General features: G+C 37.0%; 1 protein-coding gene across 5 annotated transcripts in view; it reads left to right on the top strand.

The window, feature by feature from the left end:
- Nucleotides 1-27,299, top strand: part of LOC150082427 (uncharacterized) — a 253,470-nt gene that overhangs the window by 150,959 nt on the left and 75,212 nt on the right. For 3 of the 5 annotated variants that reach the window (XM_090377496.1, XM_090377494.1, XM_090377493.1), the window contains 2 exons: nucleotides 918-1,105; nucleotides 22,690-22,801. In XM_090377496.1, coding sequence (XP_090233622.1) covers nucleotides 918-1,105; nucleotides 22,690-22,801 — 300 coding nt within the window. The remainder of the gene's footprint in view (nucleotides 1-917; nucleotides 1,106-22,689; nucleotides 22,802-27,299) is intronic. The other 2 variants (XM_090377495.1, XM_090377497.1) reach the window with 2 other exon arrangements.

Raw genomic sequence — 27,299 nt, 5'->3', positions numbered from 1 at the left:
GCAGTCTTTTAAGTGCAACAGTAAAAAACTTTCCTGAAATCCAAGTATATAATATCAGAATTATTTTTTGCATCCAGTTTCTTTGTTACTGCATCATAGTATCTTGTCTAATTTAACATCATATTGATAAATTAGAGTGGTGGTAGACTACAGCTTTTGTTTTCTATGCAATTATGAGAACTAAGCAAACAATAGATTAATCAGTATTTATCTGATAAAGCAAGTAACAAGCACTATTAATTTTAAAGAAAAATATTTAAAAAAATCGGTACTTTCTAGGTAATATTATATAGTCACATTAGCAGCTACCAAAAACCAATTTGTTCACCATAATCTTAACATAAAAATCTTTGAACCACCTTAGTGACATGTGGGTTTTAATAGTTTGCTTAGGCATATTAGTTCTAGATCAAGATGAGGTTCTTTGTCTTGTCTCTGAGGTAATGAATGCTATATGTTGGTCATTCGTGTGAATCTGTAATATATGGCAAGATGAAAGTTACTTTTTGTTAGTTACTAAAATTTGCTTTGATTCCTTATTCTGCAAGTAGCTTTATATCCAGTCTTTTTAAAAAGAATTTTTGCAGATCCTTTTACTCTTGCAAATAACACTTATTTTTATCTTATGTACATATTGGGATTTGTTTGTTACTTCACTTGCAAGCTTGCACTATCCTAGCTTCTTTGATCTTGTATAACAGCAATCTGTATGGCGTTTATTATGCAGCTATATATATATAAAAGCTATAATACATTTTAATAAATGTGTCAAATGATTCATTACATTTAGGTATGCAAATTATGCAAAAATCATTTAACACAAGAAAACTGAATAAAGTAAAATACCTTTGTTAAAAACAGTAATTAGTACATTTTTTCTGAATTGTAAATTGCTTGATTCCTATATTTAACCATAGTTTTTCCTGCAGAAAGGACTGCAGTCTCATCAGAAAAGTAAGACAAAGAATAGTTATCATGATTTGGTTGAACTTGATAATGTAGATCTGGTGACTAATATTGATGCCTTCGAATGCCCCATATGTTTTATGGACATTTCAAAGGGAGATGGTGCAGTTTTACAAGAATGCCTCCATTCATTTTGCAAGTATGTTAAGCATAATTTAGTATATGTGTGGGATGTTTGAACTAGAAATAAACCTGGCAACAATATTTATAGGCCTTCATAAATTTATCGTTTAATGAAGTTTTTTTTTATTTCAATTAGTGTTTGATCATAAGATTCAATTATATAAAAATAAAAAAAATATATACAGAATATCAAAAAAAAATTGTTTAAAAAATTAGTCTTATTGTTTTACATAGTTGATGTAAACTGGCTTCAGTAACTCAAGTTCTTATGTACGCATTAATAAACCTTTACTGTCTTTGAAATCATTTCCAGTGACCATTCAGTTATAAATTCTTCTCATATTTGTTCATATTAATAGGACAAATGTATTTTTCATCATTGGTGCTCGGTACTTATTTGAAGAGGTTTTCATTATCTAACCCATTCATTCTTTCATTGACTATATAGCACTTTTGAAATTTTCCTCTTTGCTTATATAAAGGTTCAGTCATCACATTGGGAAATTACATTCCACTAAAGGCATATTTCCATGAAATTTATTATGAAAATTTATAGGTGGTGGTTTTTGTTGCGTGTATAACGTTCATTTTTGTTGTTTGTGTCACCTGAAGAATCCTAGTTGTATTATTGTGAAAATGAACCCATTATTTGAAGTGATGTGAAAATTTTTTTTTTAATAGTTTGTTACCTGGTTACTACTGTAAAAACATTTTATTTTGTAATTTTATCTGGAAAAAGAAATTATTTCTTATATTTCAGAATATAGCCATATGGAAATGTTTTTTGGAAGCAATTTCACAGTGCAAATTTCAAAGCCATGCATGAACTGAAGCAAACTTGTTTATTTTTTGAATTATAAAAAAATATGTTTTTGAAGTTAAAAAAAAATAAGAACAGTTTCTACTGTAGAAGACATTGTGAAGATTGAGTTTCAGAAGGTTTTTTTTTTGTCATTCTGGTCCATCACTGAGTTCAAAATTGAAGATTACTCTTTTAGTGAACTGGAAATGTACTTTCCAAATTTCAGAGAATTTTTCATTTTTTTAATTAAAAAAATGTATGTGACAGTAAATTCTGTCACAGAAGTTTAGATTATTCAATGTTCTTTTTTCTTTTCCTTTTTTTTAATATTTGATTTCTTTGCATATGTGCAAAATTTTTCAATTTTTAAACAGGTTGAAACTCTGAAGCTTCTGTAGTATCATAGGATTGAAATCATAAGAAAACCTTGAAGCCATGTCTTTCATCTATCTGTTTTTTGACACAAGTGTTTTTAATTTCTTTCTATATATATATATATATATGTATATCACCACTTTGTAAATGCTTAAATTGCTTGTTCATTAAGAAAAAACTTTATTAGTTATTCAATTAAAGAGCTAGATATTCCTTTAGACCTCAGCCAGATATATGGTCTGTTAAGTTAATGTATTTGGCCTATTAAATGCTTTAATTTTTTGAGGCTTTAATCTCATCTGAATTAGAATAATTTAATTATTTGTATTGTAGATACTTTGGTTATGAATTAGAAATAAGTATTTCATGGAAGCATCATACAAAATTTTGAAAATCATGTTATTATATGAATTGATAATTAAGCTTTCTTTGCAAGCTGACTTTTATCAACTGTAGTTGACCATGATGCTAATATGAGCAAGTTATAGAAACTACTGTTAAAAATGTCTGTGTTAAACTTATAGCTAGGCAGAGAGTAATCAGTAACTGGATTACCATTTTTTTTTTTTTTTTTCACCCTCCAATTTGATGACATTGTTGTTCTGGCTATTCACTAGGTGTTACAGTAGATAATGCTGTCTTTGAACTTCTCAGCCAATGCTGTATTATCTCATGATTCTGTTCTTTCACCTATCCTTTTATCCTTTTTATTAGCAACTTGTCTTCTATTATTGGAAATCCTGTTTACGGTTCTGTTTTCCAGTTTGGTAAATCATGCTCTGCACAAATAACAAAACATGCTGAAAAATTTGCCAACTTTTTTTAAATGCGGACCTGCAAAGCAATCTCTGGGGTAGGTGGGACAAAACTAATGTTAACTTCAATCCTTTGCAAAGCTAATCCTGCCTATTTCTTGGTGGAGGGGGGGAACTGCTTTGAATTAAGTCTGAATAACTAGTCATAAATATCCTGATTTATAAGTGAAAGGCAGTGCTCTCACTTATAAACTAGACTCAGAATTTTATTCAATGCTGTATCTTTTGAGCATATCAGTGAAACTTTAAACTTATAAGTAGTTCTCTGACTATAAATTGTTGTTTTGTTGCCTATAATTTTGGTGTGCTATCCTATTCTGTTGAAAATTATCCACAATACGTTATTTTTAAGCACCTGTTAGGTTGTCCATTCAACCATGTGCTCAATCAAAGAATTTTGAGCTCATGGGAATATATACGTTTTTGAAAATGTTTACCGTGTTTTTGATTAATTAACATTAATTTGTGTTTTAAAAATGTTCAATTCATTCATTCATTCAGCCACATTCATTAACTTATTTTTAAATTTAGAAAATGATTTTGTAAATTGACTTATTATTCGTACCACTATTGTATTGGTGTTTTGGCATGAATATTGTAACATGTAACTAGTAGTGCAGTGGAATAGTGGAGTTTTAATTGTGATAAATAAGTCACTCAAAGGTTCTAATAGCTTGTTAGGCATTTTTGTTTTTTTATTTTTAGCCAAGAAATTTTACTTTTTAGTAAGGATATAACTAATTTAAAACTGCAATTGTAACGGTATAGTGTAATGTATATCTTGAACTTGTTAGCATAAGATATAATGTAAAACTTGATTGCATAATACGTATCAATGCATTTAAGAATCTATTACCTTAGTGTAGTAGTGCATTTAATCAATTAAATTGATTAATTTTAATAATTTTCATTTTTTATCAATTAAATTGTATTTAAACAGAAATCATTCCCATTAGAGCAGCAAAGCAACAGTCACAAAGTAGCAGAAGTGCTGTGGCCCAAGGGAAAATAAAAAAGGGTGCAATTCTCTTACAAATCATGGCCTAATGAAATGTGCAAGTAGAACATGGCTGTATCATGTAAAATACAGGATATATGGCTGCATCCTGTTTTCTGGAATGGGACATGTAGAGCCAAGGGGGATGCTTTTGTGTGTGTGTGTGTGTTCGGTGCAGAGAGTGTGAAGAAATTAGGTGCAAACTCAGCATTCAAATAGGTGTTTATGAGAATTTGAGTATGGTAGACACCCTCAAAAGAATTAAAATGAGGAGGCCCATCAAGCTCAGAGCTTCCCAGCTCAATGTCAGAGCTCATACTTGTGCATTATACAACACAGTGGCAATTTTCAAGGCAGAACATGCTGGTTCCACAGGAATTAGTTATTGTCACTGACTCTGTTGTCAGAGAAATGGGAAATATTTCCATTAAGCTCTCAGCTGCCCAACCCAATGCCAGAGCTCACTCCTGGACATCAGGCAACTCAGCAACTATTTTCAAGGCAGAATGCACTTCTGCCTTGAAGGAACAGTACCAGGGTATGTCTGCCAGGGGTAAAAGTTGTAGAACAGATATCAGATTTTAAGGGCATAAAAGGTGAAATTGTTGTATACATTGGCACTAATGACCTTAAAAGTAAGAGATTTTGCAGGTTTACTTAACAAGTGCAGGTCAATATTGAAAAAAATGTTGCGAGTTACGAGTTAAATTTGAAAGTGTCTTCAATTTTGGCCAGACACGATAAGAGAGAGTATATGATGAGAGCCTTGTCAATCAGTTCGGCCCTGGAGAGATTGTTCAAGGCTCATGGGGTAGAATTTTTTTCAACGTAGTCTGTACTTGCTAACAGTAGAGACTGCTTTTACAGGAGTGGGATACACTTAAATAGAAAGGGTTCAAGAATATTTGCTGATGCTATCAAGGCAGTGTCAGGTGGGGTGCTAGAGAGAGATGCTACAGTTTCTATTCCTCTATTCCTCTACTAAATCTGTCTATGATCCCAGAGGATCATAGACAGATTTAGTAGAGGAATAGTCCAACCATCAGGAACCGTTTGTTCCTGTGGCTACCGCATACATTCCTTACTATCCGAGCCTTACTGAGCATCTTGCTAGAGTTTTGCGGAGTTATAAAACACGCTGTGTGCAGCTTCCCGGGCGGAGGTTGCACACAGTGTTGTCTCAGGTAAAAGACCCAATAGCAAAGGACCTGAGTAGTGGAGTAGTATACAGGATAAAATGCCCGGATTGTGGGGAATGTTATGTGTGCGAGACAAAACGACGGCTCAAAGATCGTCTGGAGGAACATGCAAATGCTATAAAAACCACCGATTACAATAAGTCTGCTGTGGCCGAACATTTTTGGGAGAAGCAACATGAAATCTCCCCAGAGGATGCAGTTATTGTGGATTGAGCGCATGGGTTCTGGAACCGTAAATGGCTCGAGAGCCTACGAATCTGTTCATCCGACCACAATATTATGAATAGGGACAGAGGCATGCGTATGCATCCTCTGTTTGAAACTATCATCCTAAGTACGGATGAATGGTTTTGCTTGAACCGTTCCCGAGCTGTTTCCGCTTCCCGTTCAGACCATGCACCGACTGAACCACGTGTATAAGTATCGTGAGCCTGTTATATAAGGACGTGCTGCAGGAAGTTTTGTTACTGCTGAGGAAGGAAGCCGATGCTTCCGAAAGCTCCAGATTTTTAGCATTTTTATCGCTTTTAATCCAGTTTATTTTAGTGTATTTTATCCCAAGGATTTCATCATAGTTTTAATGTTTTTTTTTTTTTTACAATGTACATAATTTAATTTAATATAATAGCAGTTTTTGTAAATATTTATTTTATTTTATTTGTAAATATTTTAGTATACATTAAAATACTTATATTTTCATGGTTGGTGTATGAGTGTATTTATTTCTAAAATCTGTGGTACTACACTGACAGTGGTAGAGAATGAAAAGGACCTGGGGGTAATTGATCAGGCAGATATGAAGTTCTCTGTGCAGTGCAGACGGGCTGCAAGAGTAGCTCATGATGTCTTATCAATGATATACAGGAATTTTTCTAGCAGGGATAAGGAGGTGATTATTCCCTTGTATAAGGCAATGGTCAGGCCATACTTTGAGTACTGTATACAGGTCTGGAGGCCTCATTTCAAGAAGGATGTCGAGCTGCTGGAACGAGTACAGAGAACGGCAACAAGGTTAGTGAATGGAACAAAGGGTTGCTCTTAAGAAGGATGGCTTAAGTTTGGAAAATTACAGTGTCTGGAGACTAGGCACCGGCAAGGTAATCTAATAGAGGTGTATAAAGCTTTGAATGGTTTGAGCATGCTCAATGCTGATGGGATTCTGCCTCTTGCTCAAAATAATCACCTGAGAAGGCATAAATTCAAATTGAGAAAAGATAGATGTAGGATAGATGTCCAAAAATTTGCCTTTAGCCAGTGGTTAGTTGGTTGGTGGAACAGCCTTCTATCCTTTGTTGTGGAAGATAGCCTAAATAAATTTAAGGCTCAGCTGGACAGGTATTTCGAACGAATGGAGGGGTGAAGTGGAAGTTTTTTTTTTTCTGCTGATGCTGCATAAGTTTGCTTTCTTGCATCATATGCCTCTACTAATGCTAGTGATAATCACAGTTGCGAAGTTATATCCACAATATGAGAGATGCCAAGAGTGTTGGTAAAAATGTAATTTAAAAATGAAATGTTCTGTTCTGGTGAAAATAATGGAGTCACTGGTTAAAGAGGTAATACAAGATCATTTACACAAGACTGCAGTAATAGTTCAGACACAGCATGAGTTTGTTAAGGGGAAGTCTTGTCTGACCAATATGATTGGATACTGTAAACTGTATGCAACAAATAATTTTGATATCATATATTTGGATTTCAAGAAAGCTTTTGATACTGTTGCACATGGAAGACTGCTGTACAAATTAGAGTAGTATTGCATTATGGGCAAGTTGCTACAATGGATAAAGGGATGGTTGAGTGGGAGACAGCAGAGAATGGTAATAATTGGACACTGCTTTATGGGGAATAATGTTATTACTGGAGTCCCCCACGGTCGGTGCAGATCCCATTGTTGTTTTGTGTACTTATCAATGATATCGATGAAGGTATATCAGACTTAATGTCCACGTTTGCAGATGATACAAAGGTTGGCAGGGTTGTTAATGACAGCAAAGACTGCTACAGTCTCTGGAAAAGTTAGGCAGATGGGGTGAGGAGTGGCAACTGAAGTTTAACATTGACAAATGCAAATTACTGCATATGGGTAGCAGTAATCCAAGAGAAACATACCAACTGTGTGGTACTACACTCAGGGAAGTGGAGAATGAAAAAGACTTTGGGTTAATTGTGCAGTCAAATATGAAGTTCTCTGAGCAGTGGAGATGGGCTGGCAGAGCAGGTCATGGAGTTTTGTTAATGGTTTATAGGAATTTTAGCCTCAGCATTTGTCAATGGTTTATAGGAATTTTAGCATAAGATGCAAGAAAGCAAGCTTATATAGCATCAGCCAAAACAAAGAAAAAAAAAAAAAAAACATAATTTCACCCATCTACTCGCTCCAATTGTTTGTCTAGTTCTGCCTTGAATCTGTTTAAGCCATCAACCTCTACAATGACAGATGGAAGTTTGTTCCGCCAATCAACCACATGCTGGCTAAGGCATACTTCCCCATTCTATCCTAAAACAGTCTTTCCTTAATTTGAATTTATGCCCTCTCAGGTGATTACTCTGAGGAAGAGGAAGAATCCCATCAGCATTGAGCATACTCAAACCATTCAATATTTTATACACCTCAGACAGGTCGCCTCGCAAGTGCCTAGTCTCCAGACACTGTAATTTGCAAACTTAAGCATTTCTTCATATGAGAAACTCTTTGTTTCATTCACTAATATGGTTGCCCTTCTCTGCACTCGGTCCAGCAGCTCTACATCCTTCCTAAAATGAGGCCTCCAGACCTGTATACAGTACTCAAGGTGTGGCCTGATCAATACCTTATACAAGGGTATAATCACTTCTTATCCCTGCTAGAAAAATTGATGTATATCATTGACAAGACACCATGATTTGCAAACTGTCTGCACTGCTCAGAAAACTTCATATCTGCCTGCACAATTACCCCCAGCTCCTTTTCATTCTCTACCACTGTCAGTGTAGAACCACACAGTTGATACGTTACTCTGAGGTTACTGCTTCCCATATGCAGTACTTTACATTTGTCAATGTTAAACTTCAGTTACCACATCTTTGCCCATCTGCTCAACTTTTCTAGATCCTGTTGCAGCAACATACTGTCATTAGTGTCGTTAAAAACCCTGCTGTTCTTCGTATCATCTGCAAACTTGGACATTAAGCCTGATATACTATCATCAATATCATTAATAAATACAGAAAACAACAATGGACCAACACTGAACCCTGATGTACTCCACTAATTAGTCCATGAAGAGCACTGTCCATTGATTACCACTCTGTCTTCTCCCACTCAACCATCCCTTTATCCATAGCAGTAATTTGCCTCCAGTGCCACACTGGTCCAATTTGTGCAGCAGCATCAAAAGCCTTTCTAAGAACCAAATATATAATATCAAAGTTATTCCCTGTATCCAGTTCCTCTGTGACCACATCATAATATCCAATCAAATTGGTCAGACAAGACTTACTCTTAACAAAACCATTCTGTGTCTGAGCTATAGCTGAAGTCTTGACTCGGTGATCCTGCTGTGCTTATTTAACCAGTGCCTTCATTAATTTCTCTGGAACAGAAGTTAAACTAACAGGTCTGTAATTACCTGTGTCTCCCTTTGATCCTCCTTTGTGAATTGGGATCACATTTGCACATCTCCATTCCATGGGTTCCTCCCCTGAGTTCAAGGAAGCTCTTATAATTATGGCTAAGGGTTTGCTTACTTTCTTTGCTGCCTCCTTTAATATAACTGGATAGATCCATCTACCCAAATGCCTTTCTTATGTTTATCTTCAAAAATTTCTCCTCCATTTTGCTCTGTTATTAAAAAATCATCTAGTCTTCCTGCCAGAGTTTAATTTGCCTCTGGCATTCCCCTCCCTGAATAACTGAATAATGTTGATGCAATATACTCATTTATTTTGTTAGCTACTTGAGCAGGATCGTCCTGCTCATCGTGAGTTGAACCATTGATATCAAGTGGACCAATCTGATTCATAGCCTTTCTTCTAGAGTTTACATAAGTAAAGAACTCTTTGCTGCATTTCTTTGCATCCTTTGCCAAAGATTTCTCGTAATCTGCATTTGCCTGCCTAACCTCCTTTGTGACTTGGTTACAGACCAGCTTATATCTATCATAGTCTTCCGTGTCACCCATTAATTTATATGTATACCATGCATTTTTCTTCTCTGATTAGTTCATCTGACGTCTATTGAGGTCTAAACCTTGAACAATATTTCTTAGTTGGTATGTAAAGCCTAGTAGCTTCCAAGATTAATTCTTTGATTGCTTCCCATTTTGAATTTGCTGTTGGTAACATCATCAGTTGGTTGCACCGTATAGAATTTAAATACTGTCTCAGACCTCCGTAGTCACCTTTACAAAAGCTAAAACCCCTTCCCTTTACCCCTGATGGTAGTTACCTCTTTGAGTAAGTCCCACTTGAGCACACTGTGATCACTGTCACCTAGTGGTTCCTTTATCTGCAGATTCTTAATGCATGAAGAATCACAACTGATAATCAGATCAAGAGTATTACTCCCTTTAGTTGCCTCCTGAACATGCTGCTGCAGAAAACAATCATCCAATAAATCCACAAAAGCCTTTCTAGTGTGTGAGTGACCAACCCACCAATTCCACTTAATATCTGTGAAATTAAAATCCCTCATTATAAGATTCTCTGATTTACTGGCCCACTCTATTTCCCTGTACAGTTGTTTATTATACTCATCAGTGTCGTAAGGCCTATAACACACTTGTACTCTCAATTTTGATTTCCCAGTGCTTATTTCACACCGAATTGACTCGAGAATGCACTGTCCAGCCATGTCGACTAGCTGTACTTCCTTGGATTTTATGTGTTTCTTAACTAATAGCATAACCCCTCCTCCCTTCCTATCCGGTCTATTCTTCCTGTACACATTATACTCTGCAAATTCCATTTTTGCATTCCTTATATCTGTGTGACACCACGTCTCTGTTATCACAACAATATCTGCCTTTTGATGTTTGCACTAACACCTCAAATTCATTAAATTTATTTACCAAAATTTACTAGCATTGGTGTACACGCAAGTATACCTGCACCTGTTCCTATTCTTAGCTACCCTAACATAGCCCATGTGTGTACTTGTACCACAATGACTCCCAGCAGTCTTTGAAATCCCCTGCATCTTGTTTTCTAGGTTGCTGCTCATTCCAATAGAAGCAGTGCAAGAATCACTTGAACCTCTGCCAGCGGCTACTGTTAACGTTTTAGTCTGTGTATCCCCGACCCACCTAACTCAGCCTTGATAGCATCAGCAAATATTCTTGCACCCTTTCCATTTAAATGTACCCCATTCCTGTAGAAGGAGTCTCTCCTGTTAACAAGCAAAGACCATGCTGAGAAAAATTCTAACCCTTGAGCCTTGCACAATCTCTCCAGGGCCAAATTGATCGACAAGGCTCTCATCATATACTCCCTCCTATCTTGTCTGGGCACTTTCAAATTCAATCCTAATTCACTGCTTTTTTTCAACAGTGACCTGTACTTATTAAGTAATTCTGCCGGTCTCCTATCTTAATATCATTAGTGCCAACTTGTACTACAATATCACCTTTTGTGCCCTTAAAAGATGATACCTGCTCTACAAGATCATCATCATCTTTTGCTTCTGGCAGACATAGCCTGGTCCTGTTCCACCTATCCTTTTTGCATAATATGTTCCCCGTTTCCCCGACAATAGAGTCACTGTAAACTAATAGTTCCTGCTAGCAGAGACAAGGAGATGGTTATCCCTTTGTATAAGGCAATGGTGAGGCTACACCTTGAGTATTACGTACAGGTCTGGAGGCCTCATTTTAGGAAGGATGTAGAGTTGCTAGAATGAGTACAGAGAAGGGCAACAAGATTAGTGAGAGGAACAAAGTGGTGTGCTTATGAAGAAAGGCTTAAGTTCTTCAAGTCGCAACATCTGGAGACTAGGCACCTGTGAGGTGATCTGATCGAGGTGTATAAGCCCTTGAATTGTTTGAGCAGGCTCAATGCTGTTTAGATACTTCTGCTTGCTCAGATTAAGAACCTAAGGGGGCATAGATTCAAATTGAGGAAAGACATTTGGTAGAATAGATGTGCAGATGTTTGCCTTTAGCCAGCAGGTAGTTGATTGCAGGAACAGACTTCAATCTGTTGTTGTGAAAGTTGATAGCTTAAATAAATTTAAGGCTGAACTAGACAAACATTTGGAGTGACCAGATGGGTGATGTGGGATTTTTTTTTTTTTTTTTTTTTGGCTGATGCTGTATAAGCTTTTTATCTTGCATCATATGTCTCAGCTAATGCTAATCAGCAGATATTTGACATGCATTAAGAATCTGCAGCTGAAAGACCCACTCAGTGGCAGTGATCACAATTTAATAATGTGGAATTTAATTAAGAACATAACTACTGTCAAGAGTTTTAATTAATTAAGAACAAAACTACTCTCAAGGATAAATGGAAATTCTTTCCATTTATTCTTGACAGTAGTTATGTTTTTAATTGAAATGATGACACTTGTCACAGAGAAGAAACAGAGTGGAATTCATATAAATTATTAGGTGATACAGAAGCCTATGGTATGTATCAGGTATCAGGGGTGGCCAACTTAATTTGTGATACGATCTACTTTTTTTCTTCAAAATGTGCCACGATCTACCATCTCAAGAATTTCATTGCACATGGTTAAAAAAGTTAATCAACATATTGAAATATGTTGTTTATAAAGATGACTTCATGTCATCTTCCAAGTTTTCAAAATCGGGGATATACTGTGATAAGGCCAACCGTAAAGAATTTTCTGTATGCAAGTCCGTAAGAGTAGAGCGATTCTTCATCTTTGTTTGCTTCAAATACGAAAAGGCCGATTCACATAGATATGTGGAACCAAAACAGGAATTTAAAAGTTCACTGCATTTTTTTACATTTGGGTACTTTTCTCGGCAAACATAATGCCAAAAGTCCTTTTTTGATGATCTGGCTTTTAGGAAGATATCATCTTGCAACGTAATAATTTCATTTTCAAGTAATATTTTCTGCAATTTGTTTCGTATCTAAGTCGACATTAAATATATTGAATAATGTCTTCAATTGTTTTAAAATCACTGAATCTGGTTTCAAACTCATCTACAACTTTCTCAATTTCAGAAACATTTCTCACTATTAAATTAGGCACCTCCATAGCTAGGTGGGAAGGAGCAGCAGTGCGTAGCACACGCTTATTGATTAGACCGGGGTTCGAGCCCGTCACCACCAAATACGGAGGATGCGGAAAGGTCAGCGAATGACCACCGCATATCCGGAGCAATATGGCCTTAGTTGCTAATGCTCCTAAAAACCAAATAACAAACAAACAACAAACACTATTAAATTCAAAAACGGATTTTTGCAAATGACCTTGCATATTTGCAAAATGATCGAATTTCTTTTTTTTGTTTGAAATCCTTAGTCATTGCCAAAAATTGATATCTATATGCAGAAATACTACTAATCATGTCAACCACATTTTTATTTTTTCATTCTAATTCCAAATTCAGATCACTTAATTTACTGGTAAAATCTGCCAAAAAAGCCAGATCACACAACCACTCCGTATCTTGTAGTTGCTCATAATCATCACCCTTTGATCAACAAATTTTTAAATTTCATTTAGCAAATTTCGAAATCTCTGTAGAAACTTACTCCGACTCATCCACCTCACATATGTGTGTAATTTCAGATCTGGTTCATTTTCATCGAGTTGCATTTTGAAAATTCTCCTTTTAAGAGATTGTCCTCTGATGGAATTTGCGATTTTGAAAGCTATGTTCATAACACTTTTAGTGTTTAATCTTTTGCTGGCTAACACTTGTTGGTGGATGATACAGTGGTAACTCTAAAAATCTGGGAATTCGTCATCCTTTTGGCATAATGTGATGAATCCGTTAAGATGCCCTGTCATTGCTTTAGCTCCATCTGTTGTTATTGATACGAGCTTAAATGGTGGTAATTTTATTTTTTCTAAGGTCACTATTAGGTGGAAAATCCGGTTGGTATTTACCATAGAGTGCGTTGCAGTGTCTTTCTAAATTTCCTTTTTTGGGTATAACCACGGAATCATTGCAAATCAAATGACAACATTTTTCTTTTATCATTACAAAAAAGTATTCTAGTTCCGACTCTTGCTGAAAATGATACGTTTCTCTTTTTTGTAGTATTCATTTTAAATCAAAGGGTATTAAATTAATGTATAAGTACTGGCCAGTTATTAATATTAAGTAAGCTAAATAAGAATTTGACACATACACTATGCTCTCCACAACATAATTGCGTGAATTTTCGCTAGATAAGCCTAGGTTCTGCACAGTGGCAAGAGTAGTCACATGGTTCAGCGGATTTGTAATAAGCCTATGAAGTTGGGTGCATAATAATAATAACATTTAGATTTTGACTAATCTATTTAAAATTCGTCGTGATCGACAAAAATTAAAGCCACAATTGACCTTTTGGCCACCCCTGGTATATATAGTCTGTAATCAAGTAGCAAAGGAGGTTAGGCAAGTTGAGATAGATTATGAGAAGTCTCAGGCAAAGAATGCAAAGAACAGCAGCAAAGATTTCTATGCTTATATTAATAGTAGAAGGAAGCGGTTGAATTACATTGGGCCACTTGATGTGAATGACTCTGCTTAGGTTTCTCACAATTTTAATAGGTATTTTGCATCTACATTCACACATGATAATTTCTTTTGAGTAGGAGATGCTAGAAGTTTATCAAACTCTATTGCTGAGCTAAATAATTTTTTGATAACTGAAAGGAAATTGGAAAAGAAATTTTTGAAGCTAAACATAAAAATATCATCTGTGGTGGACAGAATCTATCTAATTTTATTAAGGGAGGGAGTAAAGAAGATAAGCAAATACAATTATGAGATCATCCTTGGATTCAGGGGAGGTATCTATGGAAGGACATTTCAGTCTCTTGTACTTTCTCTAATATGTTGAAATAAGCAACATTAAATCAGGTAGTTCAGAATACCGATCCTGCTTAGTGTAATGCTTGACCACAAATTCCAATCACCAAGGAGTAAGTTAAAGTTGCCCATAATTATACTCAAAATTATACATAATTATAATTATACTATTGGAGGCTTGAAGTGGTGGAACCCATGTTTAGTCTCTAGAGCTAAGTTCCGGCCAACCCTTCCCTATCTCTTCCATCATGCAGTATGATTGATGATTTTTGAGGTTATGATGAATGTCGTGGCGAGATCCAATATTCCTTACATTTCGAGGGTACAGCTCTAAAACGGTGTTCGCAGGCCGGCCGCTAGTTAGTACACCGGACTGAACCTATTGGTAACTCTCTAGGAAGCTTCCGGATCAGCTAGTGTATAATCTTGCTACCTCTACTCTGCCAGATAGTGACTGGAGGGAGTCCGAGTAGTGTGTATGCGGGGAGCATTGTCGAGGCCACGTTATGTCAAGGATCTGGGTATATTCTTACCACATGTACGCCATATCCAAAAATTTCATTACTTCATACAGCATGTCCCACCCACTTTTTCTTACTATTGAATACACCATGAATTGTCAAAATAATAGAGCAAGCTTATCTGTGAAAAGATCTAAACCTCCCAAGGACTTCCTAATCCGTTTCACAAATATACGTGGTCTCAATTCTAATCTCAACGATGTCCATTTCCACTTGCAGTCTTCCAAACCCCATGTACTTTTTCTGACTGAATCTATCTCAGTTATCAGTTGATTCAACTACTGCTCATCTCAGATGTCCAAATTATTTGCTGTATGATTCCTTTTGCCTCAAAGGTGGTACTTGTGCATATGTCCGTTCTGATATTCCCTGTCAGAGACTTGGCAATTTGGAATCTCCTCTCTTTGATCTTCTCTGGCTTAAAATCTCTCTACCTCATTGTGTAAAATTCATCTGTTGTCTCTACCGTTCTCCCAACTCCACTAATCACTTGGAGCTCTTTGACTTCCTCTGTTTGCAACTTGACTTTCTCCAGTCCAACTTTCCTAACAGTGAGGTAATTTTCCTTGGTGATTTTAACGTTCACAACTCCAGCTGGCTTCCGTTTTCTAGTCACACCGACCCAGCAGGTCGAGATGCTGAGGCTTTTGCAATTACTAATGACGTAGCAAAGATTGTTCATTTACCTACAAGAATACCGGACAATCCTAATCATACAGCCAATACGCTTGATCTTTTTCTCACAAACAACCCTTCTAAGTACAAGGTTGAAGTGAGAGGTCCTTTAGGCACTTCAGATCACAACTTGGTGATTGTCTCTTCTCCAATGGAAACTTTATCTCATGGCTATTCCCAACCTCATATTGTTTGGCATTACAAGAATGCAAAATGGGATGACCTGCGAGACTTCTTTTCCTTGGTCTGATTACTGTTTCAAAACTTCTGATGTCAACGTTTGCTCAGATCGTGTCAGTGAAATTATTCTTGCAGGAATGGAATCCTTTATCCCACACTCCACTTTAAAATCTCGTCCTTTATCTAAACCTTGGTTTTCCAATAAATGTGCTAAGGCTGTCCAAGAGAAGAACATTGCATATCGTAATTGGCTTGTTTCTAATTCTTCAGTTTCATTTTCTGCCTACACCAAAGCTCGCAACAATTCTAAAGCAGTTATTAATCAGTCCAAACTAGAGTTTGAACAGGCTAAGAGTAGAAAACTTGCTTCTTGCCCTAATGGTAGCCGAGCATTCTGGTCTCTTGCCAAAGCTATTGGCCGCAACTTTTGCCCATCTCTGCTCCCACCTCTGTCCAAACCAGATGGTTCTGTTGTCACTTCAGCCAAGGATAAAGCTGACCTGCTAGCATCCCATTTTTCTTTGAGCTCATGTATTAATGATCTTGGTAAAACACCTCCCACCATTCCTAACACGCTCCATTCAATGCCTCCTGTGGTCTTCCGTCAAAAGGATATCAGAAGGATTTTGATGAATCTTGATGCTAAGAAAGCTCCAGGTCCTGATGGTATTTCTCCACTTGTTCTCAAAACCTGTGCTCCTGAACTTACTCCTATTCTTTGCCGCCTTTTTTCACTTTCTTATTCCAAAGGTGTTTTCCTTCTGCTTGGAAATTTGCTCATATCCAGCCAGTTCCTAAAAAGGGTGACAAATCCCTCCCATCCAATTATCGTCCCATTGCAATTACTTCTACTCTTTCTAAAGTAATGGAGAAATCAATTAACCGCCAACTCTTAAACTACCTAGAAACCTTCCGTCTGATCAACGATCGCCAGTATGGATTCTGTCAGTGTCGATCCACTGGTGATATTCTGGCTTATGTTATCCATTTATGGACTAATTCAATGGAAAGGTTCGGTGAAACACAAGTAGTTGCTCTTGACATCTCAAAGACTTTTGATCGTGTTTGGCATAAAGGTCTTCTAAACAAGCTTCCATCTTATGGTTTGCCAACTGTTTTTGTAATTGGTTATCCAGTTTTCTCTCTGATCGCTCACTGAGGGTGATGGTAGATGGCTCTCTGTCTTCTAACTTCTCCACTAATGCCGGTGTCCCCCAAGGTTCAGTTCTTTCCCCCACTCTTTTCCTCTTGTATATCAATGACCTTCTTCCATTGACTGGAAATCCTATCCATAGTTTTGCCGATGATAGCACATTGCATTCAACTTTCCATTTTGAGAAACCTTGTCCAGCTCAATCAGCTTCAAGTTCTCGAAAATCTGCTGCCAATTTCTTAAATGCCGATCTTCAGGTAATTCTCCAGTGGGGCAAAGACAACTTAGTTGATTTCAACCCTTCTAAAACTCAATCTTGTCTTATATCTTGCAAAAAGGATTCTTCTGCTCCTATGCTTATCTTTAGTGACACTCCGATTTCTAGGCAAAATGATATATCTCTTTTGGGGATTACCCTGACTTCTAGTCTCTCTTGGCACAAGAACATTACAAATATTGCTTCCTCTGCATCTAAAAAACTTGGTTTTCTCTTTCGCTCTTGGCGTTACTTTTCTCCCAAACAGCTGCTCACTCTGTATAAATCGCAAATCCGCCCTGCTATGGAATATTGTTCCCACACCTGGGTGGTGCCCCCAAAACCTCTCTCAGGCTTCTTGATTCCATTCAGAAGAGGGCAGTTAGGTTAATTAATGATTCATCTCTAACAGAGTCTCTCCACTCGCTTTCTCATAGACGCACTGTTTCTGCTGCATGCCTCTTCTACAGATACTTTCATGGGCACTGTTCTTCTGAATTGGCTTCTATAATTCCCGCTCTCTCTTTCAAAACAGTCCGAACACATGCCGCCACCAGCCAACATCCATTTACTGTCCAACTTCAAACCCACACAGCCAACTTTTCATCTTCCTCATTTATTCATTCAACTGCCGTTTTCTGACAACCTTCCTTCATACGTATTTCCTGAAAATTACAATCTACAGAAGTTCAAGTCCAATATCAACAAATATCTTCTTTTGTCTTGTCAACCTCCAACCCAAGCATGGTACTAAGTACTATAGGTTATAATACCTCTCGTGTTTGGGGTTCTCATAAAAAAAAAAAAAAAAATACTCCCTCTAGTCCCCTTAAAACTGACTGCAGGTCTGTAGTATCCTCAACTTTTCATAATCTGGTTATATTTCTTCTCTATTTTTTATGGAAAATGTTCCCAGTTGCCTTTACAATGATCCATTCTTAGAGAATTCTGATATAGGTTGAGTAGCCCTAATCCAAAATGCTTGGGTCCGGAAATGTTTTGGATTTCATTTTTCGGATTTTGGAATACATGGCTTGGTGGAGTTGAAGTAAGGTGGAAATAAAATTTAGATTTCATGGATTTCATGCAAAAAATTAAATTTTATTTACTGAAAAAAAACATGATGGTCTCTGCTCTGAAAAGAATATAAATGCGACAAACAAAAAATATAAATGCAACAAATACTAATTCAAAATTCGTCATGTGAAAAAATTATTTACCATCTTGAGAAGGAACATCACAAATGGTTGAGGGACCAGCAACTGGGTCCTTCAAAGATGAGGAGAAATTGTGCTGAATGTCTCTTTTAAATGTTTTTTCTAGAGTCATTTGCCTCATTAACGAAGGTTTTGATTGTAGAAGTCTCTTTTATTTTATAAATTGACATTATTTCTTGTTCTGTTATAAAAGCATGCTGCTCTAGTTCTTCAATGAGTTCATCACACTTTTTCACCATGTCATCTACAGGCATTTTTATGATAGTGCTAATAATGCCATGTTCATTGTCACTTTTATCATGATTGCCTTGATTCAAAACCGTTTCAGCTATTTCACCATCAGTCATTGAATGAATAAATGGACCCTCATTATCGATGTTAATGACTTCTTTGATATCCACTTTTTGCAGCTTACTGACAGACTCTGAAGGCACTGTTTTTGCATATGTAAGGAGCTCAGACAATATATTTTTCTCAAAATCATTAGCTTCTTCATCATCATCATTTAACCCCGGGGGCTCACATCTGGTGAGTATGGGCTTGGCAAACCCAGGGTCCTGAGCTGGATATCATCATTCTTCTCTTTCTTGGTGATACCCCTCTCTCTCTCTCTCTCTCACACACACACACACACACATGGGGGTAACTGGGGAATTTTTTTTTTTTTTTGGCTGGTGCAGCATAAGCCTCAGGCTTCCTTGTACCATATGGCTAATAATAATAATAATAATAATAATAATAATAATTACTGAGCATAGTCGTAGGCCAGAGGTTGTGCCAGGCATGCATAACTGTGTCTTTAGTCACTGAGGTCCAAGCATTTGCAACAGCATATATGGCATCCTTCAGGTTAAACTCCTTCTGGAAACCTTCTGCACCCACCTCTTTGTTCACTGCTGCCAGCATGCTGTTCAAGAAAGTGTTTTTATATTTACACTTCATTGACCTAAGGATACCCTGTCATATGGCTGAATTATGAAGTCACGTTTGGGGGAAAGTACATGGCATAAACATTATTTTTGATGCGCACTTCAGCTGGAGGATGAGCAGAACAGTTGTCCAGAAATAAAAGGGTTGCCAGATGAATACCAGTCCAGTTTCCCTGCATTGAGCATGAGCTGCTGGTACAAAATATTTGTGAAACCAATCAGAAAAGATGTTCCTGGTGATCCATGCCTTTTTGTTAGCATAATAATGGACTGGTAAGAAATTCACTCCTTTAAAACAGTGAGGATGCAAGTTTGGGCCTATCACAGGAAGTTGATACTTATGTGTGCCTGCTGCATTAGTACATCCCAGCACAGTTAATCTATCTTTGGCATCCGTAATTCATGTTGGGGATGTCTCATCAGCTGTAGTTAGTGTCTTCCTGGGACAATAATGCTAAAACAATGATGTTTCATCAGCATTATAGATTTGTTCTGCCATTAGGTTTTCATCAGCAATGACCTTGGGGAACTCGTCAATGAATTTCTCCGCTGTCTCTTGATCAGCAGATGACTTATCACCACAAATCTTTAAAATTTTAATGCTGTGCCTTTTCTTGAATTTCTGTAACCAGCCTGTTGAATATTCACAGTTCACTTCAATTTTCAGTTATTTATGATTTTCACTTGTTCCATGATCAGCTGACTAGTAAGTGGCATGTGTTCACTGTGCCACTGACAGATCCACTCTTTCAAAACACAATTTGAGACCTTCATTTTTAGCTTTATGTGTTGTTTTTCTATTTTTCATTAACTTCTGTTCATCACTTTCAGCATAGAACTTGAACAGTTTATCCTTCTCTTTCTTCATGTCATAGATGGTGGTCGTTCCAAAAATTAATTTGTTCTATAAGATGTCTCACACTTACACCACTGCCTAGTTTCTTCAACAAATTCATGTTCTGTTTTATCTTATTCTTCCAGTCACATAGTTCTGTTCTATAGATAAACTTAAATGCTTCCTCTTATCACTGTTACCCAGGGTATCAGTTTTTTTTTTCATTTTCAACAATATCTTTGCACCACAGAGCAGAGAATAAACTAAAAACAACAGTGAGTAATTAACATACACACCTTGCATTGATGATAATTCGTGCTTTACTGATGTCAACATACCTTTGCAGGGTTGTTAATGACAGTAATGGTAGTGTGCTGCTACTGCAACAGGATCTAGATAATTTGGGCAGATGGGCTAAGAAGTGGCAACTGAAGTTTAACCTTGACAAATGCAAAGTACTGCATATGGGTAGAAGTAACCCCAGAGAAACGTACCAACTGGGTGGTACTATGCTAAAGGTGGTAGAAAATGAAAAAGACCTGGGAGTAATTGTGCAGTCAGATATGAAGTTTTCTGTGCAATGCAGACAGGCTGCCAGGGCAGGTCATGGGGTTTTGTCAATGATATATAGGAATTTTGCTAGCAGGGAGAAGGAGGTGATTGTCCCTCTGTATAAGGCAATGGTCAAGCCACGCCTTGAGTACTGCGTACAAGTCTGGAGGCCTCATTTTAGATAGGATGTAGATTTACTTGAGCGTATACAGAGAAGGGCAACAAGATTGGTGAGGGGAATGAAGGGATCCTCTTACCAAGAGAGGCTTAAGTTCTGCAAATTGCAGTGGCTGGAGACTAGGAACCTGCGCGGTGATCTGATTGAGGTATATAAGGCCTTGAATGGGTTGAGCACGCTGAATTCTGATGGGATCCTTCCACTTGTTCAGATTACGAACCTAAGGAGGCATAAATTCAAATTAAGAAAAGACAGATGTAGAATAGATGTGCGGAAATTTGCCTTTAGCCAGCGGCTGGTTAATTGCTGGAACAAACTTCCATCTGTCGTGGAAGTTGACAGGTTAAATAAATTTAAGGAGGAACTGGATAGGCATTTGGAGGGAATGGTGTGATTTTTTTTAATTTTATTTTTTTTATATATATATATATATATATATATTTTTTTTTTTTTGCTGATGCTGCATAAGCTTATATAGTTGCTTTCTTGCATCACATGCCACTACTACTACTACCTTGTCATAGCTCTTTCCTGCCAGGGCTCCCAGTTTTTGGAACTTTTCGGTTTCGGAATTTCGGATTGGGGATACTCAACCTGTATTATAACTGATGGCTTAGGCTTTATAATACATTTCAGATAGTACCTTAAGGAGGATAAACTTTCACATAAAGGGAAGATGAAATCAATATTGAGAATGCTGAAGCTAGTGTCTGCCTGTTATCATCTTGACTCCTCCACCCCACACACACACACACACACACACACACACACACACACACAAGAAATTACTGATTCCTTTAAGCAATTTAGTTAATTAACAGATATTTAAAATTAAATATATTTTAATGAAATTAATCACCACAAGATATATTAGCTTCACCCACCACTTGTCACCAGTTTGGAAAGCTCTTGTTTGATTATTCTCATCGACTGAAAAAACTTTTAAGAGAGATATTTTAATTAAGACTGACTTGCTTCCAATCTCATTTGGAGTGTTACCTAATATTTTATTATTTCCTTTTATTTATTTTTTTTTTCTGAAAATACACACCAGTGCATGAATAGCTTGTAGTACAAGGTGTAATTTATACACCGTAGATTATATTGTTTCTAAGTGGGGATGGTGACTCCTTGCATAATCATGGAGAAATACTGTGTGTGGTCATCTGTGCTGGAGAAGAAATTTGGTAATGATTATGATCAATACTTTGACTGCCATGAGACACCTAACAGTTCGGCTTCACCTTTTGTGATTTGAGACCTTGCTACTAGTTCATAAACTGTTTATTCATTCAGGCTCCACAAGATCGCAGATGCTTTCCATTGTATGACAGTTCTGAAAAATACAGTAACACAAGTATAATAAAACATAATAATTCAAACTGATAAGAAAAAAATACCCAGTAACAAAGGTAATTTAAATTTTTTAAATATACTTATACTCCTAACTTTATATTTGTATTATTGTTTTTTTGGTATAAACTTTTAGCATTGAAAAAATTTTAAAATAATAACAGTGTTAATCCAGTCAATTCTTGTAACCTTTATTACATATCACTGACCTTGGGTTTATATTTATCACAGGAGCTTATCAAACAAAATATTTCACTTTTAGCTTTGTCTGTTTGTGCTCTTGGATCTAGCTTATGGTTGTTGCTGGCCATTGTATCATATGAACCTTTCAAGTAGGTGTTGGGGAGCACAAGCATTATTTCATGCTGCAATTATATTTTTTCTCTTCATAAGTAAACATAATTACTATTTATTTTATAAAATTCAACTTCATAAACTCATTAACTGGAGAAATAAATGGCATAACATAAGGACATGTATGTCTAGAACAAAATGTGAGTGGCTCAACATGTTAGTTGTAGTATTTAAGTGTTTGATTATTATTCTATAAATACATTCTTATTCATATGCTGCTTTTGATTTCAGAATATGTTTGGCAAGCACAATTCAGTATTCCGATGGTGCTGTTATTAAGTGTCCATTTAGGAATGAAGATTATTCTTGTGATAGCCATTTACAAGAAAGAGAGATCAAAGCAGTAAGTGCTTAAGATTTATCAAAAATTATTTAATGTTGGAATAAAAATGATAATTTTTTACTACTGTAGTTTACCATTAACTCGTTAGGTAATGTTTGCACCTTGTTTAATTATACATTTAAGAAAATTTAAGATGATGCTCAGATTTACAAGATTACATATCTCCATTAGGGGCTGCCCTGACTTTGAATCTCTCCCAGCATAAGTACATCACAAATATTGCTTCCTCTGCTTCAAAAAAACAGGGTTATCTCTTTTGTTCACAGTGTTACTTTTCTTCTAAATAGCTACTCACTCTGTACAAACTCAAATCTGCCCTACCGTGGAATATTGTCCTCACATCTGGGACAGTGTCCCCATAACTTTTTTCAGACTTCTAGATTCCATTCAGAAGAGACCAGTTAGTTTAATTAATGACCCATCTCTTACAAAGTCTCTCCACTCTGTCTCAAAAACATTCTGCCATGAGACACCTCCATGGGTACTGTTCTTCTGAATTAGTTTCTATAATTCTCCTCTCTCTCTCTCTCTCTCTCTCTCTTCCAGACCAGTCCAAATATGTACCACAATGAGTACAGTCCAAATTCAAACACACAGAACTTACTTTTCTTCTTCCTCTCTTATTCTGCCAACTTCCATTTTCTGAAACAACCTCTCTTCATACATATTTTATAAAAATGACAATTTCCATCTAAATTTCAATTTCAAGTCTAATTTTTTTAATTTCCAATTTCAAGTCTAATTTTTTTAATTTCCAATTTCAAGTCTAATATCAACAAGTCTCATTCATCTTCTCAACCTTCAGCCCATGCACAGTACCAATTACTATATGTTCTAATATCTTTTGTGTTTGGGAACAACATAAAAAAATACAGGACACTGTTGAAAAAAAGCCGTGAATTAGGGTTGAATTTGAAAGTGTGTGCAATTCTGTCCAGACACGATAGGAGGAAGTATATGATGAGAGTCTTGTCAATCAATTCAGCCCTGGAGAGATTGTGCAAGGCTCAAGGAATAGAATTTTTCTCAACCTAGTCTGTGCTTGTTAACAGGAGAGACTGCTTCTACAGGGATGGGATACGCTTAAATAGAAAGGGTGCAGGAATATTTACTGAAGCTATCGAGGCAGTGTTAGGTGGGTCGGAAAACTGCTAGTGTTGTGGGATACATGGACTAATAGATTAACAGTAGCCACTGGCAGAAGTGAAAGTGATTCTTGCACTGCTTCTATTGAAATGCAATTGAGCAACACTTTGGAAAGCAAGGCAATGGGGATTTCCAGGACGGCAGGAGCAAGAGTGCATAGCACACGCTTCTTGATTAGACCGGGGTTCGAGCCCGTGCCGACCAAATAGGGAGGATGCGGAAAGGTAAGGGAATGACCACTGTATATCCCCGGAGCAATATGGCCTTAGTTGCTAATGCTCCTAAAAACCAAATAACAAACATAACAAACAGCTGGGAGTCATAGAGGAACAAGTAAACACATGGGTTGTGTTAGGGTAACTAAGAATAGGAACAGGTGCATGTACACTTGCATGTACAACAATGCTAGGAGTATAGTTAATAAATTTGATGAGCTTGAACAGCTAGTGAAGACATCAAAGGCAGATAGGTTTGGATATCAGAGACGTGGTGTCACACAGATATAGGCAGTGCAGAGTAGAAATTTGGGGAGTACAATATGTATAGCAAGGGAGGAGGGGTTATGCTGTTAGTTAAGAAACACATAAAATCTAAGGAAGTGCATCCAATTGATGTTGGTGGACAATGCAGTGTCGAGTCAGTTTGGTGTGACATGAGCACTGGGAAATCAAAATTGAGAGTAGGAGTGTGTTATAGGCCTAATGACTCTGATGAGTATAATGAAAAACTGTTCCGGGAAGTAAAGGGTCAGTAAATCAGAGTGTCTTATAATGGGGGATTTTAATTTCCCGGATATTGACTGGAATTTGTAGATTGGACACTCACACACTAGTAAGGCTTTTGTGGATTTATTGGGTGATTGTTTTCTACATCAGCATTCGGCAGGCAACTAGAAGGAGTAATACTCTTGATCTGATTATCAGTAGTGACTCTTCGTGCATTAAGAATCTGCAGTTAAAGGAACCACTAGGTGACAGTGATCACAGTGTGCTCAAGTGGAATATACTCAAAAAGGTAACTACCATCACAGGTAAAGGTAAGGGGTTTTGCTCTTGTGGTGACTACGGAGGTCTGAGACAGTATTTAAATTCTCTACGGTGGGACCAACTGATGAGGTTACCAACAGCAAATTCAAAATGGAAAGCATTCAAAGAATTAATCTTGGAAGCTACTAGGCTTTACATACCAAATAAGAAATATTGTTCAAGATTTAGGCCTAAATGGGTGGCAGAGAAGAAAAATGCACGGGATACATATAAATTAATGGGTGACATGGAAGCCTATGATAGATATAAGCTGGTCTGTAACCAAGTGACGAAGGAGATCAGGCAGGCAAAGGCAGATTATGAGAAATCCTTGGAAAAGGATGCAAAGAAAAACAGCAAAGAGTTCTTTACCTATGTAAACTGTACAAGAAAAGGAATAAATCAGATTAGTCCACTTGATATCAATGGTTCAACTGTTGATGATCCTGCTCAGGTGGCTAACAAACTATTTGAGTATTTTGCATCTACATTCACCCATGAGGAGTTATTTTCTAGCAGGAATAAGGAGGTGATTATTCCCTTGTATAAGGCAATGTTCAGGCCACACCTTGAGTACTGTATACAGGTCTGGAGGCCTCATTTAAGAAGGATGTAGAGGTACTGAAACGAGTACAGAGAAGGGCAACAATTTTAGTGAATGGAACAAAGGGTTGCTCTTACGAAGAAAGGCTTAAGTTTTGCAAATTACAGTGTCTGGAGACTAGGCATCGGCGAGGTGAACTGATAGAGGTGTATAAAGCCTTGAATGGTTTGAGCATGCTCAATGCCGATGGGACCCTTCCTCTTGCTCAGAATAATCACCTGAGAGGGCATAAATTCAAATTGACGAAAGACAGATATAGGATAGATGTGCGGAAATTTGCCTTTAGTCAGCGGGTAGTTGGTTGGTGGAACAGACTTCCATCCCTTGTTTTGGAAGTTGATAGCCTAAATAAATTTAAGGCTCAGCTGGATTGGTATTTCAAATGAACGGAGGGGAAATGGTTTTTTTTTTTTTTTTTTTTTTTTTTTGGCTGATGCTGCATAAGCTTGTATTATTGCATTATATGCCTCTACTAATGCTAGAGGCAGTAATACTCTTGATCTGATTATCAGTAGTGATTCTTCATGCATCAAGAATCTGCAGATAAAGGAACCACTAGGTGGCAGTGATCACAGAGTGCTAAAGTGGGATTTACTCAAAGAAGTAACTACCATCAAGGGTAAAGGGAAGGGTTTTTGCTTTCGTAAAGGTGACTAAGGTGTTCTGGGACAGTATTTAAATTCTATACGGTGGGACCAACTGATGATGTTACCAACAGCAAATTCAAAATGGGAAGCATTCAAAGAATTAATCTTGGAAGATACTAGGCTTTTCATACCAACAAAGAAATATTGTTCAAGATTTAGGCCTAAATGGATGCTAGATGAACTAATTAGACATGTGACAGAGAAGAAAAATGCATGTGACCCAGAAGCCTATGATAGATATAAGGTTTGTAACCAAGTTATAAAGGAGAACAGGAAAGAGTTCTTTACTTATGTAAACTCTAGAAGCAAGGGGAATGAATCAGTTAGGTCCACTTGATATCAGTAGTTCAACTGTTGATGATCCTGCTCAGGTGGCTAACAAACTAAATGAGTATTTTGCATCTAGATTCACACATGAGGAGTTAGCATTAGTTGAGGCATATGATACAAGAAAGCAAGCTTATTCAGCATCAGCCAAAAAAAAAGAACCGCTGCCATTTCACCCATCCGTTGGTTCTAAATACGTCCAGCTCAGCCTTAAATTTATTTAGTCTATCAACTTCCACAACAAAGGATGGAACTCTGTTCCACCAACCAACTACCTGATGGCTAAAGGCAAACTTCTGCACATCTATCCTACATCTGTCTTTCCTCATTTTGAATTTCTGCCCTCTCAGGTGATTATTATGAGAAAGAGAGAATCCCATCATCATTGAACATCCTCAAACCATTCAAGGCTTTATACACCTCATTCAGATTACCTTGCAGGTGCCTAGTCTCCAGACTGTAATTTGCAAAATTGAAGCCTTTTTTTGTAACAGCAATGCTTTGTTCTATTCACTAATCTCATTGCCCCTCTCTGTACTCGTTCCTACAGCTCTACATCCTTCTTGAAATGAGGCCTCCAGACCTTATACAGGGATAATCACCTCCTTATCCCTGGTCTAAAAATTCCTGTATATCATTGACAAGACATTCACACATGAGGAGTTATTCAGGGAGGGGAATGCCAGAGGTGTATTCAACTCTGGCAGTAAGCTAGATAATCTTGTAATAACTGAGAGTAAAGTGGAGGA

The sequence above is a fragment of the Mastigoproctus giganteus genome, chromosome 7, assembly GCF_048544385.1.
Source record: "Mastigoproctus giganteus isolate SK-2022 chromosome 7, ASM4854438v1, whole genome shotgun sequence".
NCBI lineage: Eukaryota > Metazoa > Arthropoda > Arachnida > Uropygi > Thelyphonidae > Mastigoproctus > Mastigoproctus giganteus.
The sequence above is the reverse complement of the archived record's forward strand: the minus strand, read 5'-3'. Positions and strand labels throughout refer to the sequence as shown.